General features: G+C 36.6%; 1 protein-coding gene across 5 annotated transcripts in view; it reads left to right on the forward strand.

Moving 5' to 3' along the window:
* Ncoa2 (nuclear receptor coactivator 2) overlaps positions 1 to 20513 on the forward strand; it is a 261914-nt gene that overhangs the window by 222333 nt on the left and 19068 nt on the right. For 4 of the 5 annotated variants that reach the window (XM_047548762.1, XM_047548788.1, XM_047548772.1 and 1 more), the window contains exons 11-15: positions 785 to 2054; positions 9433 to 9643; positions 12002 to 12208; positions 14921 to 15136; positions 17456 to 17585. In XM_047548762.1, the coding sequence (XP_047404718.1) occupies positions 785 to 2054; positions 9433 to 9643; positions 12002 to 12208; positions 14921 to 15136; positions 17456 to 17585 (2034 nt within the window). The remainder of the gene's footprint in view (positions 1 to 784; positions 2055 to 9432; positions 9644 to 12001; positions 12209 to 14920; positions 15137 to 17455; positions 17586 to 20513) is intronic. The other variant, XM_047548796.1, reaches the window with a different exon arrangement.

Raw genomic sequence — 20513 nt, forward strand, 5'->3', positions numbered from 1 at the left:
ATTTTGTTTGGGTTTGTGAACAAGTTTGGTAACTCATAAGTGACTGCCAGGGCTGAAAACGAAAGTTCGTGGTACTGGGAAATCATTATGCTCAGAAAACCTGCTTTTGGTCATTAGTTAAGGGAATGACTTGGGGTTGTCCAGGAGTGGGGAATAAAGTCACAAACTATGGTCACTTCAGAGTTCCCTCCCATGTCTTCTGAGACACTTGCTCTGATTTGCAGAGAGATTGGGGAGTGAGTAGAAATCTGTTAGGCAAGGTGATTTAATTCGAAACAGTTTTAGTAACTCTATTGGCTCTATAACTGGCAGTTTCTCTAACAGTCAGGGGCAGGTTTTACCCCTCTAAGTTTGATAACCATTTTGAGCCAAGTAATATATATCAGATCTCTCCAGGCTATGGATGTATCTGTTGTTAGGAGTTGTAATTTCTGGCAAAGAATTAAAGCCAGCTATACTTGAGTCATTTCTTTAAGACCGTATGAGCTCTCAGTTACATGAGCAAGATGTATTGTGTAATTGGAACTCCTCTAATGTCCTGTCTAGTAATATGGTAGTAGTCAAATTTAAACACACTCCCTCCATAAATCCACAGACATCTTAATGAGTTGCCTGAAAAATACCCCCTCTTGATCCAAAACTGTACATGTTCAGTCTTGTCCGTAATTGCACATGGTTTCATCCAAGTATTGTCTACTCAAAGAGGCCATCTCATTTTTCAGAATTAATAACAACTTGCTAAGTATTTTTACTTTTATCTTACTTTTCTTTCTTCATTCTACAGAGAACAGAATGTATGTGTAATGAATCCGGATCTGACTGGACAAGCGATGGGGAAGCCATTGAATCCAATTAGCTCTAGCAGCCCTGCCCATCAGGCCATGTGCAGTGGGAACCCAGGTCAGGACATGACCCTCAGTAGCAATATAAATTTTCCCATGAATGGCCCAAAGGAACAAATGGGCATACCCATGGGCAGGTTTGGTGGTTCTGGGGGAATGAACCATGTGTCAGGAATGCAAGCAACCACTCCTCAGGGTAGTAACTATGCACTCAAAATGAACAGTCCCTCACAAAGCAGCCCTGGCATGAATCCAGGACAGCCCAACTCCATGCTCTCACCAAGGCATCGTATGAGTCCTGGAGTGGCTGGCAGTCCTCGCATCCCACCCAGTCAGTTTTCCCCTGCAGGAAGCTTGCATTCCCCCGTGGGAGTTTGCAGCAGCACAGGAAATAGCCATAGTTATACCAACAGTTCCCTCAATGCACTTCAGGCCCTCAGTGAGGGGCATGGGGTCTCATTAGGGTCATCGTTGGCTTCACCGGACCTAAAAATGGGCAATTTGCAAAACTCCCCAGTTAATATGAATCCTCCCCCACTCAGCAAGATGGGAAGCTTGGACTCCAAAGACTGTTTTGGACTTTATGGGGAGCCATCGGAAGGTACAACTGGACAAGCGGAGAGCAGTTGCCATCCTGGAGAGCAAAAGGAGACAAATGATTCCAGCATGCCCCCGACCACAAGTGGGGAGAGAGCTGAGGGACAGAACAGGCTGCATGACAGCAAAGGGCAGACCAAACTCCTGCAGCTGCTGACCACCAAGTCTGACCAGATGGAGCCTTCACCCTTACCCAGTTCATTGTCGGACACAAACAAGGACTCCACAGGGAGCTTGCCTGGATCTGGGTCTACACATGGGACCTCACTCAAGGAAAAGCATAAAATTTTGCACAGACTCTTGCAGGACAGCAGTTCCCCTGTGGACTTGGCCAAGTTAACAGCAGAAGCCACAGGCAAAGAGCTGAGCCAGGAGTCCAACAGCACAGCTCCTGGGTCAGAAGTGACTGTTAAACAAGAGCCAGTGAGCCCCAAGAAGAAAGAGAATGCACTACTTCGCTATTTGCTAGATAAAGATGATACTAAAGATATTGGTTTACCAGAAATAACCCCCAAACTTGAGCGACTGGACAGTAAGACAGACCCTGCCAGTAACACAAAACTAATAGCTATGAAAACTGAGAAGGAGGAGATGAGCTTTGAGCCCAGTGACCAGGTGAGTTTTGTAATGTCTTCTCCCAGGTATGCTAATCTGGATCCATTGAGGATTTTTCTCCACAGGGGCATTTGGAGGCCTCAGGTGATTCAGTAAAAATAAGCCTTCTCCTTTATGCTTTTTACCTTGAAACAGACTTAATTTCCACTGAAGCTGCATATTTCAAACACTCCCCTAGCAAGGAGTGACCCTGTTATAGGTCCTAAGTTGGCAGGCTCTCCAACTGTCCCAGCCATTCAACTCTGCCATGATAGTGCAAAGCAGCTGAAGACACTGTGTGGACCAACAGTGCTGCTGTGCTCCAGAAAATTTTATTTATAAGGTACACAGTTTTCACAGGAAATAAAATATTTTGTGTGCATGCCCACTTAAAAAAGTGGGCCCTAAAAGAAAGTAGGGGTGAGCAGGATTGAGCCCACAGGTGGGCGGGTTGTAGTTTACTGAAACCAAAATTGGGAGATAATTGCCTCCTAAAACTGGGCCTTGTCAGAACAGACTAATTGCATTGTCTCTTAGTTACCTTTGTCTCTTTAAGGTCAGAGTTTAACTGGTTTTCAAACCCATATAAAGATGATTCTGCCTCTCTTTCTCAACCAACAACTTGTGATTAATACAGAATTTCTGCGAAAATGAGTAGTAGGGAAGGAGAAAGGTTCACTTAGTGTTGCCATCCCTGAGCCATCATATATCAATTCAAAACTAAAATAATAGGTTACATTACCTGTTGTGCTGAAAAATTAGTGCCCTGAAAAAATCCAGGACACCCAAGGTGATGTTCAAAATCATTCTTTTTTTTTTAATTGACAAGGATCAACTATATTTATGGTATATATCATATAATGTTTTAAAATATGTGTACATTGTGGAATGGCTAGATCAAGCTAATTAACATGACGTTTTTATATTGCAAATGCTTAAAATTTACTTTCAACAGTTTTCACCATGCATTTGTTATTAACGATAGCCAACATGTTGTACGATAGACTTGAGAAATTCATTCCTCCTAATTGAAATTTTGTATCCTTTCCAACATATAACTCCACTCCCCTCAAAATCATTCTTAATAGTACTCTAAGGTGATACTGGCATCACGGCAAAAAAGTAAGCCATTTATATTTTTTTAAAGAAAAAAATATGGATTATGAGCAGCCATAATGGCTGCATCAGGCATTCCTGGAGTATCACTAACTGACTGAGGGTTAAATAATTCAAGACCTCACCCTGGACATGCCCTGTCATTGCATCTTTTTTTTTTTTTTTTTTTTTTTTAGTTCTAGACAGACACAATCCTTTATTCATTTTATGTGGTGCTGAGGATCGAACCCAGTGGCTGACACATATGAGGCAAGCGCTCTACCACTGAGCCACAGTCCCAGGCCCTGCATCTTTTTTCTTAAGTCATGTTTGGTTAAGAGTAAAGCTGCAGGAGTCTCCCCACTTTAAACAGCTCACACGTTTGTCCTTGAAATTAGTTTTGCAAGTGGATAATTTGTGTGTACCCATCTTTGGGGACTAAGAATGAATGGGACAAGAAGAGCTGTACTCCCTTGCTGTGACCTGAACTCTGCTAAGTCAGCAGAAGCTGTCCACAACAGGGCTGGAATCGAGAGCTGCCATCAGGAGCACTAAAGCCACACGCCCTTATAGCCAGGCCAGCCAGTTGTAAGCACTGAGCTTTCTTTAGTTTTTATTCACTTTGATGTCAATAGCTGGTACAGTTCCTGAGGACAGACAGAATTGTTCAAGTCTTTGTGCAGTTCACAAGGCAAACAGCAAAATTATGTAATCATTAGGGAATTAATCCTTAAACTCAGATGTAATGCAGAGTTCTACATCATCTGTAATGCTGTAATGCTATAATGCTGTAAAATCATGGGTTTGGGGGAACCAGCATCTCAGCAATAGCAATGTCTACATAAAGTAAGGTGCAAAACCATATTGACAACTGTAATGTTTCAATCTTTTGAGGTTTACTACACAGAGGTACTGGCAGTTCAGAGTGGCATGCCCAAATAGTGTCATTCAGATGTCTTAACACATGATAGAGGGTAAGATGTCGACTCCTGAGGTTCTCCTTAGTTTAGGGTCTAATGTGGCCGCCAGCCATTAACAGAATTAACAGAATTTGTTTCTGTTTCAGGCCTAAGACCCAGATATATGGAGAGTCAGGGAAAGGAGCCACTATTTGGCCTTTCTTTATTTGCACATATGATTCCCCTAACTTAAGACAAGGAAAGCAAAGTTTAAGAAAAGTTCTTTAGTTACTTGCACTTTCTAATTATTATTTAGGAGAAACACTTTTCTAATCAGAACTGTCTCACCTAGGATACATAAAGCCCAGAGTATAATCACAGATCTGTTATTTTGGGTGGAGCAAAAAGCAGAGTACTCAGATACACACACACATGCACACATATATAGAGTGAGAGAGAGAGAGATAAAGTATATTTTTCTTAATGAAAACCAGTCCCTGGTCTTACCCTCCTTCTCCTCACTCTTAAAACTCCACCAAAAATACTGCTTTGCAGAGCAATTTTAACATCAAAAACATTGCAACTTGAAAAGTTACCACAGGAAGTATGCATTACCTAAATTTAGATCAAAGTTAGAATGAGAAAAAAAACAATGATTCTTTCACCTCTGGCTCCCCTTCACCATTCCCAGATAACTCATGAATTATATCTCCTATCACCTTTCTTTCAAGAGAATACAATGAGTTATTTATTAAGATAAAACAGTAAGCCTGAATTGCAATTAACTGTCTTCTTATTTTGACTCAGAAAAAAGCCTTACTGAGTGTGTGTTTAACCTATTACTAACTTATTAAGGACAGGAAGTACTTCGATGGTGCTATTATACCTAAAATAGCATTTTTTATTGGGTAGAGTATTTAAACAAGATATGTTTCTATGGCATTTCCTAACCAACAGGAAATAGAAACAGTGACAGAAAATTTTCCAGTATGTTTACTGACTTAAGTCATATGTTATTTACACAATGGAGCACCTAACCAAATGTGTCCTTTCTAATGCTACTGAGACTCTTATGATCAGGATTTGGAAATAGTCTAAAAAGAACTCCTTCTGTTTGACTCCTTTAGAAAGGCAAACCATATTTTAAGCTGGTAGTCCCCTGGAAATTTCCCTCCAAATATGGTAGGATTGTATTATTATTTCTTAACAATTTTGTGTTAGACAAATGTGAAATTATACTTTTTATTTAAAATATTTTGCAAAGCTACTTTGTAATTAATTAGAATACTCATGCTACTAAAATGCATGTGCTCTTTATATTGCCTTCAGAGAATAAGTTGATTTGATATACAAAAAATCGTAAAACCCGAAAAATGAAAAATTAAAGAAATCAAGGCTATTTTTCATTTTGTAGAACTTTTATAAAAATCTTTCTGACTCATTTTCTGCCTGAAATAGTTTAAACTACTCAAATTGATGTGGCTAATTTGAGCATTCAAATAGATGCCTAAGCAAAACTTTGAAGTATCTTGGCAAAGCAGTTTAAAGGAAGGCATTAATCTTTTTGTCTTGCAAAGAAATTGTGCCTAACAAAGTAGATAGTGACAAGAACTTTTGATGAGAATTAAACTTAGAAAAATGTAGAAGAAATTCTTTATCAGAAAGTTCATATAATCAAATTCATCACTTTCAGAAATTATATGAACACAGAAGAAAATGCTATGGTAATTGAATTATTGTTAACCAGCCTAAAGGGTACAGATATTCTGAGCTTTATCTCCTTGAAGAATTTTTAAAGTAATCTTATAACAAATTAATATTAAAAGTACACTGCCAAAATTGATAAAAGAATAAACATAGGCAAAGCAATATAACCTCTCGTGGGGAAAACTTCACAATGCATTTTCAGATGGCAAGCTGAATGAATTCAAATAGTATCCAGTTATGAGTCTCCATAGAATCAATTCTTTTGATATATAACCCTAAGAAAATCCTGCATACTTTTATTGATACATTATAACTATACATAATAGTGGAATTTCTTATGCAATATCATGCACATAATTTGACCAATCTCATTCTCCAGTACCTTTCTTTTCCCTTCCACTCTACATAAGGTTTATGTTTGTTTTTGGTGGTGACAGGATTAAACCCAGGGCCTCAAGCATGCCAGGCAAGAATCCTACCAGTAAGCTAGATCCCTAACCCTTTGCATAGCTTTTTAAAGACAAATGTGTTTAGTTGTTAAGAGTTAGACTGATCCACAATTGAATTGTTAACTCTTGCCGAGGACTGAACCCAGGACCTTGTGCACAAGCGATCTACCACTAAGCTACACCCCCAGCCCTAAGTTAACTTTTGAAATGACAGAGATCAAAATCTGAAATTTTATTTTTAAAATACATATTTTTAAAAAACATAAAAATTTTTTAAAATCAGGGTTGGGGGATGTCAGTCATTTGTGACTGCTTGCTTTAACATGTACAATCCCGAGGTTTCAGCACCACAAAAATATCTGGATGAGTGGCACGTGCCTGTAATCCTAGTGGCTTGGGAGTCTGAAGTAGGAGAATCACAAGTTCAAGACTAGCTTCAGCAACTTAGTGGGGCCCTAAGCAACTTATCGAGAACCTTTCTCAAAATAAAAAATAAAAAGGGATGGGGATGTAGCTCAGTGGGTAAGTACCCCTGGGTTCAATCTCTGGTATCAAAAATAAATAAATAAATAAATTTTTTATTGTTTAGAAATTCATTGAAATAAGTTGATTTCAGTCACAAAATATATTTTAGTGTACATTTGTATATGGCATTATGCTTATATTAAACTCATTGTTTTAAACACAGAAGTATATTACAAAAGAAGACCCATAAATCCTATCACCATAACTCCTTGAAACTGTGATTCTGTTATTCTGTTTGAGGTGGTTTATAATTTTTCTTTGTAGGAAAGAAAAGGTGGTAGAAAGGAAAAGTGGAAGTGTAGGCCCAGACTGTTGTTAATGTATATTGCATAAACTTTCTTTTACAAATCTGGGACTTGAGGCCAATATTGGTGCATCCACTGGGAAAAATAATAGACTTTATTTTTATTATTATTTACATAAGCCTATTTATTTAGGATACTTCTCATTAAAGGCAACCTACAAAGCTTTCTCAAGAGGTAGTTTATCACTTAGGACAACCCACCTCCCTCACTGCTACAAATTGTGCTTCAAGAGCTACTTTTTAAAAATGTTTTTAACAAGACAGGATTGTAGGCAAACTTGGCTTTACAGAACCAGAGGTACATGTCACAGGTTATTAAAGCCTCTTTCTGATCTCACTATTTTTATGACAAACTAGTGAATGTTTATAGAATTTTTTTTTTTTTGAGAAAACAGTGAAATTGTAGGATTTTCCTTGAGAAAATTTAGTTGATCCTAGGAAGGTTATTTTTTAATTATGTGTTGTACTACAACTACTTTGCAGACACTGTCCTTGGAGGGCAATAAATGTACCGAAAGTATTAATTCATTCATACCTATGTATAAAGATAGATTTACAGTGGAATCACTTTACATACGTGTTTAAAGTACTCAGAATTGATTTTATGCATAAAGAAAAGTGGTTGTTACATGGTTATTTAAGTAGTGACTTTGCCCACCATTCAGCTGAATGAGTGATCACCAGGTGGGTGACTTGAGTTTGTAGAGATTTGGTTCCCTTGTGGCTTTAACAGCATGAACATGTTAACTACAGACTTTTTAAATGCAGCATTGCCCCTACCTGAACTATTTCATTCCGGTCTTGGTCAAAGAAACAATGATGTCTTGCCACTCTGAAGGAAAAGCTCTATTGCCACTGGAGGGATATGTAATACAGTACCTCCCTGAGGAGGCTTTAAGAATCGTTTTGTCTGTGTATACCTCAGGATGCTAACTTTGGATCTGACCCTTACCCAAGACATAACTCTTTCATAGAAAGACATGTCACATTCTTTTGTTAGAAATGGGTGGCAAGAAATTGGTCTTATAATTGCTTTAATGGTATATTAGGAATTCCCTGGAAAATGGATCTCTAAGTTTATTGCTAAGCTAGTTGTCTCTAGATGAATCAAATAAAATGTGACTTCAGTTTGTCCTTCATAACTTAAGAAATATATCCAGTCAAAAGACATCCTATATAGATGTAACATTTGCCATACGTTGCAAAAATCTTAGCAAATCCCATGTCCACATGGAAGATAGAAATTGTGTGTAGGATAAAGATGTAAACCTTTCTGCTTTTAAGTGCAAGTCGTTATCACATATATGACATGTATTTCATTTGATTTGTCAGTGTAGAGGAAAGGGCTAGTCATGGTCAAGGATTCAAAGTTCATATGGTGACTTTGATGAAGCTGCCTGACTTGCGTTTTCCTCTGCATATCAAGAAGACCATTCTTAACCACTTTTGTCAACAGAAGGTAATCATAGTGTTAACTCGGCTGATTTGTATGTAATTGCAATATCTGGTATTAAATACTAGTATATAGATAGGTTCAGTGAAAAGAATTATCTATGAAATCAGTTTAATTTCCTTGAAGAAGAAAATTACTAGTTATAAAACAGTGGTGATACTTGCCTTATTACTTTAATGTTTGTAATTAAAAGGAGGGAGCCCTAAGAAACATGTCCGTGGATTCTATAAAATCTAAAAGTTAGTAAATGCTATGTTTGGGAGTCACCAATTTTTATCCTGCTTCCCTACATTTGGTCACCTAAACTGGTGAATGACAGAGAAAGCCACTGTCATTCAAAACTGAAAGTGCAAGCAGGAAAAAAGTATCACTCAAATTGAAAGAGCAGTGCTTAGCTAGTTCATAGTTACTTCAAGTTTCTTTTGCATCTGCTTCCCACCTGCTCTGCCCCTACTTGGGGGAAAAAAGTTCTAAATAGAAATGATCATATTTTAAATACTAATTTAGTATAAATTTGGAGATTTTACACTAGTTTTGTTATTGTTGTTGTTGTTGTTGTTATTTCTTAGGGAGACTTAACCACAAACCTTGGCCTGAACTGTAAGTTTTTAGTCCACTCATAATTAATTGGAAATATACATTCTTATAAATAATTAAATGATTCGCATTGAAAAGGGGGAATTTATAAATTGCCAGTGAATCACAATGTGGGAACAGATCTTTCTAAGTCAGTCATCTTTTTCTAAATGAGGGAATTCAGGATTGAGAGATTAAATTACTTGTCCTTTATTAACTTATTTTTTTAAAAAGACAGTCACCTACTTATTACACCTGATATTCACATACACCCGTATCTTCTCTTTGTCTGTGGGGCCTGGTGCTACTTTCGTCTGTGATTGCAAATGGCCTGGGTGTCCACTCTTGGAGTTAGCCTGGGTGAACTCAGAATTCTGTTTGTTAACTACAGCCTGGCAGTGAGCTGGACAACTTGGAGGAGATTTTGGATGATTTGCAGAATAGTCAATTACCACAGCTTTTCCCAGACACGAGGCCAGGCGCCCCTGCTGGATCAGTTGACAAGCAAGCCATCATCAATGACCTCATGCAACTCACAGCTGAAAACAGCCCTGTTACACCTGTTGGAGCCCAGAAAACAGCATTGCGAATTTCACAGAGCAGTAAGTATGAGATATTGCTGGTTTTGCCAAGAAATTCCCACATATAATCACTATCAGAAACAGAGATTATTGAAGTCTGATACAAACAGCTTAGTCACTTCAAGGTTTTGTGATCAAATAGCACCATCTACTGTCCCAGTCTTTCAGAAACAATAGTCAAAGTGGATTCCGGTGAACGTGGCACTCTGACATTCTCTCATGGGAAATAAATCAACATGGTATATGTAGCAAGACTGACCAATGTTAATCCATTTCCTCAACTGATTGTTGTATTTCCTTCATTTCAGTAACTGCCGATCAGATATGGATTTTAAAATAGATTTTAAGTGTTTTATTAATATACAACTAAATACTTAAAATATAGAAAATTAGGAAGCTATACTGATATTTTAGGAATAATATATTTTAAGGAAAATTCTCTAAATATGTGAGTTAGCTGGGGTTGTGGCTCAGTGGTAGAGTGTTCACCCAGCACATGTGAGGCACTGGGTTCAATTCTCAGCACCACATAAAAATGAATAAATAAAATAAAGGTATTGTGTCAATCTACAACTAAATAAATAAATAAACATGTGAGTTATATATGAAAAGACTGCTCACATTAAAGATATCTTACCCTATTTTTTAGGAATCCTCATAAAAATACTTTTGACATGGAACTGTATTATATGTTTCCTAAGCATATTTGAAATTTGATTCATTGTGTTATTTATAAAATACATTTTTTAATTTTATAAGTTGAGGATAAACTATTTACTATGAACACTTGGATTACCAATCTGTTAGTATCTGAAGTTATCTGATAGTTCTGAATAGAAGAGAATCTTTTTTCTGCTGAACTGTAATTTACAAAAAGATAATCTCTTTAATGACTTTTTTCTTCTTCAAATAGTTTGACCCAATGCCTAAATTTTGTTGTCAAGTCAGAAATGACACCTCTAGCCAAATCACAGAATATCTTGAATTATTAAATCTTTTCTCAAGTGATTCCTGACATTGGTAAAACAAAGGAAAGATGAGTTTTTGTGTGTTATTTCTCAAATGTGCCTACTTTTGAGGGAATGGAGGATTAAGTACAGATAGGAGATCCCAGAGAGTCAAAGAATTGAGAAGTAGGTAAGAAACATACTGGATAGTTTCTGTTCATTAGCCAGGGGAAATAATGAAGGGCCATATGGGCATTCATGGCTTTGCCTTTTTGTTACTCCTAATGGTATTCAGATTATTGAATGGAAACCAGATAACTAACCCTGAAGAAACTATGATTAACCATGTGCATAATTTCCATTTCCAGCATTAATTTTTCTAAATATTTCTACTATGGATTGTTGAGCTCTTACTCTTTATCTGTGCAATCTTAGACTATGTTTATATAATTTAAAGAAAATAAAATATATTATCTAATAAATCAGCTCCATAAATTGTAGTTTGTAATATCTTAGTATTTTTAAAACTTAACACTTTTATCAAATTATGGGTTGTCTGTGTGATACTAGTATAGTGCTTAGTGTATAATAAATCCTTGTGAACTAGCCACACATGGTGGTGTATCCCTGTAATCCCAGCAATTCAGAAGGCTGAAGCAGAAGGATTGCAAAGTTTGAGTCCAACCTCAGGAACTTAACAAAACCTTGTCTCAAAAAAAAAAAAAAAAAAAAAATTAAAAGTACTGGTGATGTATTTCAGTGGTCAAGTGCCCCTGGGTTCAATCCCCAGTACCAAGGAGGGAGATGAATCTTTTGAACTAACATAAAAATCATTTCAAATCTAAATAGGTCTCTAAAGAAGCTATACTTAAAAGAATAAGTTTTAATTTAATGCTGTTTCAGGTAACACAGTTTATACTTAAAGATTTTAACTTCCAATAAGAGTATCCATTTTTAATTTAATTCTATTCCTAGGAAAGTTTAGTTAAGAAATGATATTGTAACTTCCAGTTCACATGGGTTTGCTGCTTTTTGCAAGAGATGTTTTATAACTTCTTTGCTGTGAAAAAGTAATACTCCTATGTTTGAATGACATACATGAAAAGAAAACCACATTAATGGTTTACTTAGAAAGCACAGTTGAATATTAAAAGATCACTATTGGGAAAAAATATATGATAAATGTGTTTTTTTTCCCTTTTTTGCAAGTTCATCAAGAATTAAATTAGAGGTTCGTTAATACTAGATCACATGTCTATATTTTGATGCTGCATATGTTTTGTCTGTTATTTGCCTTTTATGTAGGTCATTGGTCCCTGGCATGCATATCGTTGTTATTTTACAGACAGCGTTTTCCCTAAACACTACTACTGTTAATATTCTTTTCCATTATCCTATATTAACCTTCAATTTTCATTTGTTTTCTCCTTAGCTTTTAATAACCCACGACCAGGGCAACTGGGCAGGTTATTGCCAAACCAGAATTTACCACTTGACATCACATTGCAGAGCCCAACTGGTGCTGGACCTTTCCCACCAATCAGAAACAATAGTCCCTACTCAGTGATACCTCAGCCAGGAATGATGGGTAACCAAGGGATGATAGGAAACCAAGGAAACTTAGGGAACAGTAGCACAGGTAAGGGCTCAAATGCACTGTTACTTTATTGGTGTGTTATTTAACTTAATGATGTATTCATCCACATCAAACTAGTAGAATTTTTCCAGTGAAATTGTTAGAAACCAACATGGGAAATTAAGGAAATTCTATGACATTTCAGTGGCTTATTGGAAATCATTCCAGTGAACTACCATTTTTTTCCTATGACTGTTACTTTGATGAGGTTTCCGATCACTAATTTAGCCTAAGCTTATTTCACTTCTATCTCAGTTAACTAGTCTAGACATTGTAGAGTAGGTGTAAAGTAAATTGTGATTGCTAGCTTCCAGTGATAATCTGCTGATAGCCCCAAAACCTCTTACTAATTGGTGATTTGTGTCTGGAAAATTTCCAAGTGCAAGCTTAAAATTCAACCAGCATTTCATACTTTCAGGTGATCCATTTCTTACTCAGAAAAACATTAATTAAAAGTCACAAAATTTAGCCAGACTTGGTGGCATGTGCCTATCGTCCCAGTCTCTCAAGAGGCTGAGCAGGAAGATCAGTTGAGCCCACAAGTTTGAGACCAGCCTGGGCGACACAACCAGACTCTGTCTCAAAATACACACACACGCAAACTTTTAATTAGTAGTATAGTAGTGTGCCTGGCCTAATAATAACTCTCAGATCTGGGGTCCATTTCTGAAGATAGAAGAAGTTGCCTGTGATTTGATTTGGACCTCCACCTGCTATAATTTCAGGTATCTGCCAAATTGCTCAGGCACATTTCCTAAGTAAAAATCACCATCACAGGTACAGCTGTTACAGCAGCCATATTCCCAAACTGCCACCAATTCAGACCTAAAATTATTGCAGTAGCACTGATGGCTGTTGCCACCACATCCTGAACCTTATGACATGTATTCATTACAGCTATTGGAGAATGCTGACTTTCCTAATGAAAACCTCTCCATATGTAGCTTTTTGTCTCAACAAGGTATAGATACAAAGACATAGATATTTTAAAAAGAATGTGGAGTTGTGGGTGTTTTAATTCTTGGTATCTTTAGCCTAGTCTGCAATCATCTACATATTGTAATTAACTCAATATAAGCGTTCTACCTAAGGGGAAAAGGTAGGTTTTTTTTACTTATTGTTGCTAAGGAATTTGTGGGAACCATGAACAAGTACTATATTAAAGTAGTTTATTCATTCAACAAATATTTGTTGCCTACTATCTGCACCTGACACTGACTACTTCATTCATGGGAATATGCTTAGAAACAGTGTCATACTCATTTTGTTATTTTTAAGATGAATAAAATATTGATTTATACAAATAAAATGTTAACTTACATAAAATTATGTAGGAGAAAAGGAGCCCATGATTTTTTAAGGGCGAAGTTCTAAGTCATTGGAGGGTTCTTACATACAAACACCAAGCTATTCCTATATTAAAATCTGGGCATCCTGGAAATTGCAGTTATCCAAGCTGTAAGAATCGTATGATGTCCTCACTCTGCTTCCAAAAACAAGCCAACCAACAAATGAAATTGCATTGATATTACTGAATTGTGGATGATTTTCCCTTCTGCTTTCTAGTCTTTCTATAACCTTGTTATATTGTTTAGATAGTAGATATTTAGAAAAGCAAAATTCCTTTTCTCCTATAATATCTTTGTATAGTTCAAATGTAACTTAAAATGTTTTTAAAATATGTATTAATGTTGAAATCCTGCTTATTACCCTTCACCCATGATCATCCTCAGAACATCTCTCATTTTACAAATGAAGATACATTCAGGATACATGTTCTTTCCACTTGTTAAATACACCCAATTGTCAGTTGTTTAATCACAAAGTAAATGAAAGTAAGCCATGTATTTGAAAGTAAACCTTTATATATGCATCATTAAATGTTTCAAAATAAAGAGACATCATTCGAGGTTTTGCCAGTGTTTGGTCATTGCCAGCATCCCAGGGGCCAGACCAGGGTAGAACAGACACCAGATCCTGCTTGGCTGTGCTGTGTTCCTGTTGTTATGCATGCTTAAATTAACTGTTGAAATCTCAGGTGTAAAAAGATTTTTACAAATCTGTCCTATCCCATTCTAGATCTTTATCATAAGGAATATAATGGTCCAGGTACATGGAATAAATCGGAGTTCCCTTATCTTGTCTATGAAGAACTAGAGTAAATATCAGAAAGATTCTTTAATTCCCCATTACTTAGAGACTGCCCTGGATAAATTTTGAAGTTTACCAAATTCTAATACTCTGAAACGATTCAAGAATTCATAAGTCTTGAGTAAGAATTAGGGGTGTTCTCTGTGATTCTGGTTTCTAATCAGGGTATCAATTATCAAATTTTACCTTGTTTCTCTTAGCCTCACCTCCCTTTTGGAAAGTAAAGCATTGACGTGTGTATCAGCTAATGTGATTCACTTCCTGAGGAAGGAAGTTGGGGTTATCCACTTGCCACAGCACCTGTTTCTAAGTATATATGGGAACAATTTTAACAGCTTTTTCAAACTATAACAAATGGCAAGTTAATGTTTTGAAAACTTTGTAGTAATTGCTCATTCTTATTAGTCAAGAGGCCCATGTCTACACCAGTGAGGGTATTAGCTCTCAGGTTAACTGTGGATTACAGAATGACTGTCTTGTAAAGAGTAAGATCATCTGGTATTTACACATGCTAAACATGTTTTCAGTTACTGCATCTCTCAGCTTTCTTTGGCTTGCATGCAGGAATGATTGGTAGTAATACTTCCCGGCCCACCATGCCATCTGGGGAATGGGCACCGCAGAGTGCTGCAGTAAGAGTCACCTGTGCTGCTACCACCAGTGCCATGAACCGGCCAGTCCAAGGAGGTATGATTCGGAACCCAACGACCAGCATCCCCATGAGACCCAGCAGCCAGCCTGGCCAAAGACAGATGCTTCAGTCTCAGGTCATGAATATAGGTAAGGTAGTTCATTGATTTTTGCTTTTAGTTTGCATCCTTTGTTAGAAGGGAATATCAGCTCTATAAGTCTTTTAAGACTTGGTCTTGGATTGCAGTTTGGGTGATCTGCTGTGTAAAGCAGTCATAAGTGGAATTTTGCTGGAACTCTGTGTACACTCATATACTCATGTACTCTCAAATATTTTTCAGTAATATAAGAGAACCAGCTACCTTTGTGATCTTTTATTTTCATTAGATTACCTAACTTCAGGGAGAAACGAATTAGAAAATCATTATAAATTTCTCTCTCTCTCTCTCTCTCTCTCTCTCTCTCTCTCTCCACACACACATACACACACACATATATATGTATGTATATGTATGTATTTTAAAAATAAAGAAATAGTTCAGTGGTACAGCTATAGTTTCTAACTGACTTCACGATCATCAGAATCTTCTCGGGAACTTAAATGAGGATCCTGAGCCATTCATTACCTTAGGCTATTCAATCATTTACCAGGTCCTCACTAAAGGCACTGGATCTCAGAACATAGCCCAGAATGTGAGGATCACCCACATTCTATTTGTAGACAGTTCATATGTTGTTAAAATTAATGGTGTGATACATTTTATCAACCAATTTTTGTGACATGTCCAGCATAGATAAGTCTATAGATTCAGAAAGTAGAGTGTGCTTAGGCTAGTGTCCAGTACGCTGCCTAGGACTTGGGATAAGGCGAAGAGGGGAGGGATTCCTAATGCAGGGGGCGTTCTTTTAAGAGGAATGAAAATGTTCCAAATTGATAGTGATGATGTTTGTACAGTTCTAAGTATACTGAAACCCACTGAATTGTATACTTTAAATGTGTGGAATTTTGTGGTATGTGAATTATGTCAATAGTTATTATTAAAAAATTAGTGGTCTGTGCAACCACTACTTGAAATTATTTTTGTAATCATTGAATTATTAATCTTCCTCTTGTATATTAGTATAATTCACATAAGCCAATGTTTATGTGCTTTTTTTTTTCATATACTTAGATGTTGCATGATGAGTAAAAAGCAAAAACATTCTCAGAAACATGCCAGGATCATTTTGACAAATGAACACAGAATTTTCATTCTAACTCTGGCATTAGTTTTCTTAGGTAGTGATTTAATTGCTCAGCACATTTTTGCTTGTTTTTGCATTTATATTATCTTTCTACATTGGACGTATTCAAAGTAATGAGTGATTCTCAAACTTAAGTTCTTATCATTTGATGATTGCATTAAAAAGTGCTAAGACACCCAGATTTCTATACAAAATTAAAATGAGAAATTTAAGAGATTTATTAATTCATTTAAAAATCATAATAATAAATTACTTATATCCAGGAATTTAACTTATGCTCAGTCTTCACTGAAGGACATCTTGCTGCAGAACTTGAGGTAGAGCTTTGTAAACATTTTGTAACTGAATTTCTCTGACTTTTAATAAACTCAAACCATGAACTCATCAGAAAATTGTCTGCTGTAATGGATATTAGGTCTACAGATAATGACAATTTTGTAACAAAAAGTTCATAACATCCATTAGGTGGAAAGCACCTAAAGGAAATTCTGAGAGGGGGCAGGTTGAGCTGTCTGGCCTCCCTTCTGCTCTGCCCTTGTTCTGGTGAAAGGGCTAACCCAAGTACAGTTAGCAAAAATTTAGGTACAAGTGGTCTAGACTAGCACACTTCTTAAGTAGTGTGGTCCAACACCCCCAGTGCCTTTTAGAGTATCAGCAAAACCAAAACTGTCTTCATTGTAATGCACAGTCACTGTTTGTCTTCTTTACTATCATCTTTTCATAAGTGTCCAGTAGAGTTTTTCAGAAATTCCATGCCATATGACATGGCAGGTGGTAGAGTATGAAAGTAGATGGGAGGTTTAACATCTCTAGATGTTTTTTTAACATTTTTCATTTAAAAATCTTGATTATAGTAATATATAATTGATTTATCTTTATGATTTTTAGAGGAATTAATAGTTTTCTGTTTCCCAGTTTCTAGTTTTCAATTCAGTAAATGTCAAAAAAACAAACATGAACCAAAGCTTTTTTAAGAGTATTAAGGGTCCTGTTAAAACTGCTGTTCTAGACATTCCCTAAAGCAGGTAATTAACTTACTATTTATTTCCTTTGTGTTTCTGTTTCAAAACAGTACTTTATCTTATTTTTACCTAAATAATTATTATTGCTTCTGTCTTTTCCATATTTCATAAACCAGATATTTTACTATGTATCATATAGCAAAAATAGATCCTTAATTGCAAGATGTAAAGTTTCTGGGGTTTTTTGTCCTTCCCTTTTTAGGGCCATCTGAACTAGAAATGAACATGGGAGGACCTCAGTACAGCCAACAACAGGCTCCTCCAAATCAGACTGCCCCATGGCCTGAAAGCATCTTGCCTATAGACCAGGCATCTTTTGCCAGCCAAAACAGGTAAGTCCTAAGCTCCACAAGAGCCATGAGAGCAGTGGCTATGGGTTCTGTAAGTTATTGTGGACCTGTGCCTAAAGTAAATTCCTTCTGAAGAGTGATGCCTAACCAGTTTTTGTTTATTTGTACCATATACTCTACTGGGTAGGAAGTAAAAGGGAGAAGAAAGTGAAAAACTGCACATCCTAGAATGTGCCATTAAACAAGTTATGATTTAGTTGGAAAATAAATATATATGCCAATACAGTAATAGGAGGTAGTGTGCAACATAAATGCTATAAGAGAAATCAACCATATTTCAAGAGCTCATCCAGCTGGTGTGTTTGGAAGAGGTTTCAGAGTCTTAAAGAAAGAGAAGGATTTGAGGAGGCAGAGGTGACAGGCCAGTGGAGCTGGTAGAAGTAGCATCTTGGAGGTCCAGAGGTTATAGAAGCAACAAAAAAAAGTTTAGAATAACAGGAAATCATCTCATTTTATGTTATGTGTATTTTACCACAGTAAAAAATGCTCACTCTCTGTAGCCACATCAATGTTTATAGCAGCTCAGTTCATGATAGCAAAGCTATGGAACCGATCTAGGTGCCCTTCAACAGATGAATGGATAAAGTAAATGTGGTACATATACACAATGGAATACTACTCAGCCATCTAAAGAAGAATGGAATTATGGCATTTTCTAGTAAATGGATGGAACTGGAGAATATCATGCTAAGTGAAATAAGCCAGTCCCAAAAAACCAAAGGTCACATGTTCTCTCTGATATGTGGATGCTAACACATAATAAGGCATAGGGAATAGAAATTCATTGAATTAGACAAAGGGGAAGGGAGGGGCAGATAAGAATAGAAAAGACAGTTGAATAAATGGGACATAACTTTCCTGTTCATGTATGAAACATGACCCGTGAAACTCCACATCATGTACAACCACAAAAATGGGATCCTAATTAGAATAAGATATATTCCATGTATGCATAATATGTCAGATACACTCAACTGTCATCTATATCTAAAAAGAACAAATTTTAAAAATTTTATAAAAAGTCAGTATCAAGGGCTGGGGATATAGCTCAGTTGGTAGAGTGCTTGCCTTGCAAGCACAAGGCCCTGGGTTCAATCCCCAGCACTGCAAAAAAAAAAAAAAGTCGGTATCAAAAGGTTTGCTTAGAAGAATAGATTAGTAATAGAATAGATTGATAGAAGTTCTTAACTGCCAAACTCCAAAGAATTTAAATTTTTTTCATTAAGCTATCAAAAAAGATTTGAAAAAGAAAAATGACATATGATCAAATTTGATGGAATTTTTGTTCTGGTGTTGCTTCTTGGTACCTGAGCTTTTCTAAATGTTCTTTGAATTGTTCTTCATCTTTGCTGCATTGTAGTTTCACTACTTTGATTAAGGCCTGGCTTTATTTATTTATCCTGCTTTGTGTTTGGTTTGTGTTGTGTTTTACTTATCTGTAGATTCACATTTTTCATCAGTTGTAGAAAGTTTTTATCCATTTTCTTTTTATATACTGCCCTTTCTCCTTTTTCTGTATTCTTTGTTTCTAATTCTGATAAAACATGTTACACTTTCTCTTTCTGCATTATATATGTTTTAATTCTATCCTCCTCATCATTCTCTACTGCATTCAGGATAGTATATTCATGATTATATGCTTGTTCACTAATTATCTTTTTAGCTGTATTTAATCCAATTGTATCTTTCATTTTTTTAAAAGTTCTATTTGGTCATTTTTCACATTCTCTAATTGCTTATTTTTCGATGCCATCTTTAATACCTTTAGACTTATATTCATGGCTACTTTCTAAATTTCTCGACCCATTAATTTCAACATCCAGATTTCTTGGGGTTCTAAAATGACTTGGTGCCTGTTTCCCTGAGTATTTTGGTACTCTTTCACTGGGTATTCACAATTAATCTTGGTCAGTATAATGCCCAGAGTCTGAATTAGGGATGCTCTTCATGAGAGAGGTTTTGTATTGGGCTCTGCTAGTGGGAGGAGTCAGTCACTACTTCCTTGGGTCTCTTTCAGATTCCCTCAGCTCAATCCAGCCGTCTCAGGTTAGCTCTTGTAACTGAGACATCTTTGCAGTAGCCCAATTCCCCAGCTTTCTGCTGCTTTATGGATAAAACAGCACCTGTCACCAGTGGCTCAGGAGATGCTCAAGTTTCAGCATGTAGGTAGTGTGCTTGGTTTTGTATTTGCCTCTTTGAGAATGACCTGCAAAGCTAGCATCATACTTGTGTTGTATGCATGACCTCATTGTTTTGTAGCAGTGCTCTCAAAGCAGATGTTCCACAGATGACCTTGAGGCCTAAGTGATGTTGTTCCTCATACAGAGATGGGAGAGCAGAGATAGACCTGAGGTAGAGGGATCAGTTGTTTGGAGCCTAAGCAGGAGGCAGTATGGGAACGTAAAGAAAGTAGGCAATCTCACCAACTAGGGTAGCTGAGGCAGAAGGATCACCAGTACAAGGCCAGCCTGAACAACGTGGTAAGACACTGTCTCAAAATAAAAATTATAAAGGACTGGGGATATAGCTCAGTGGTAGAGTGCCCCTGAGTTCAATTCAAATCAGTCAAAAAAAAAAAAGAAATAGATTATTACTAGAAAGGGTTGACCTGGAAGCTCTTATGTTACGAGTTGGGATCAGACTTGTGAGAGGACCTTACTAGCATATTTTGTCCTTTGGGGGGTATTTGAAATCTGAAATCATGTAATATTGTTACCAGATCCACAAAAGATAAGAGTCAGCAAGGTTCCTGAAATTAAGGACAGAATGTATTTCCAGTGCTGCTTGTTTTTTTGTTTTTCTAAATGCAGGTTTTGAACTGTGTCCTGCTTGAGGATGTAATGCTTTCGTCCTGATTGACATTGCGTAGCCTCAGAATTCCTATGTTGGGCTCTTTACTTTCTGTATTTT

The sequence above is a fragment of the Sciurus carolinensis genome, chromosome 1 (genome assembly GCF_902686445.1).
Source record: "Sciurus carolinensis chromosome 1, mSciCar1.2, whole genome shotgun sequence".
NCBI classification, from domain to species: Eukaryota; Metazoa; Chordata; class Mammalia; order Rodentia; family Sciuridae; genus Sciurus; species Sciurus carolinensis.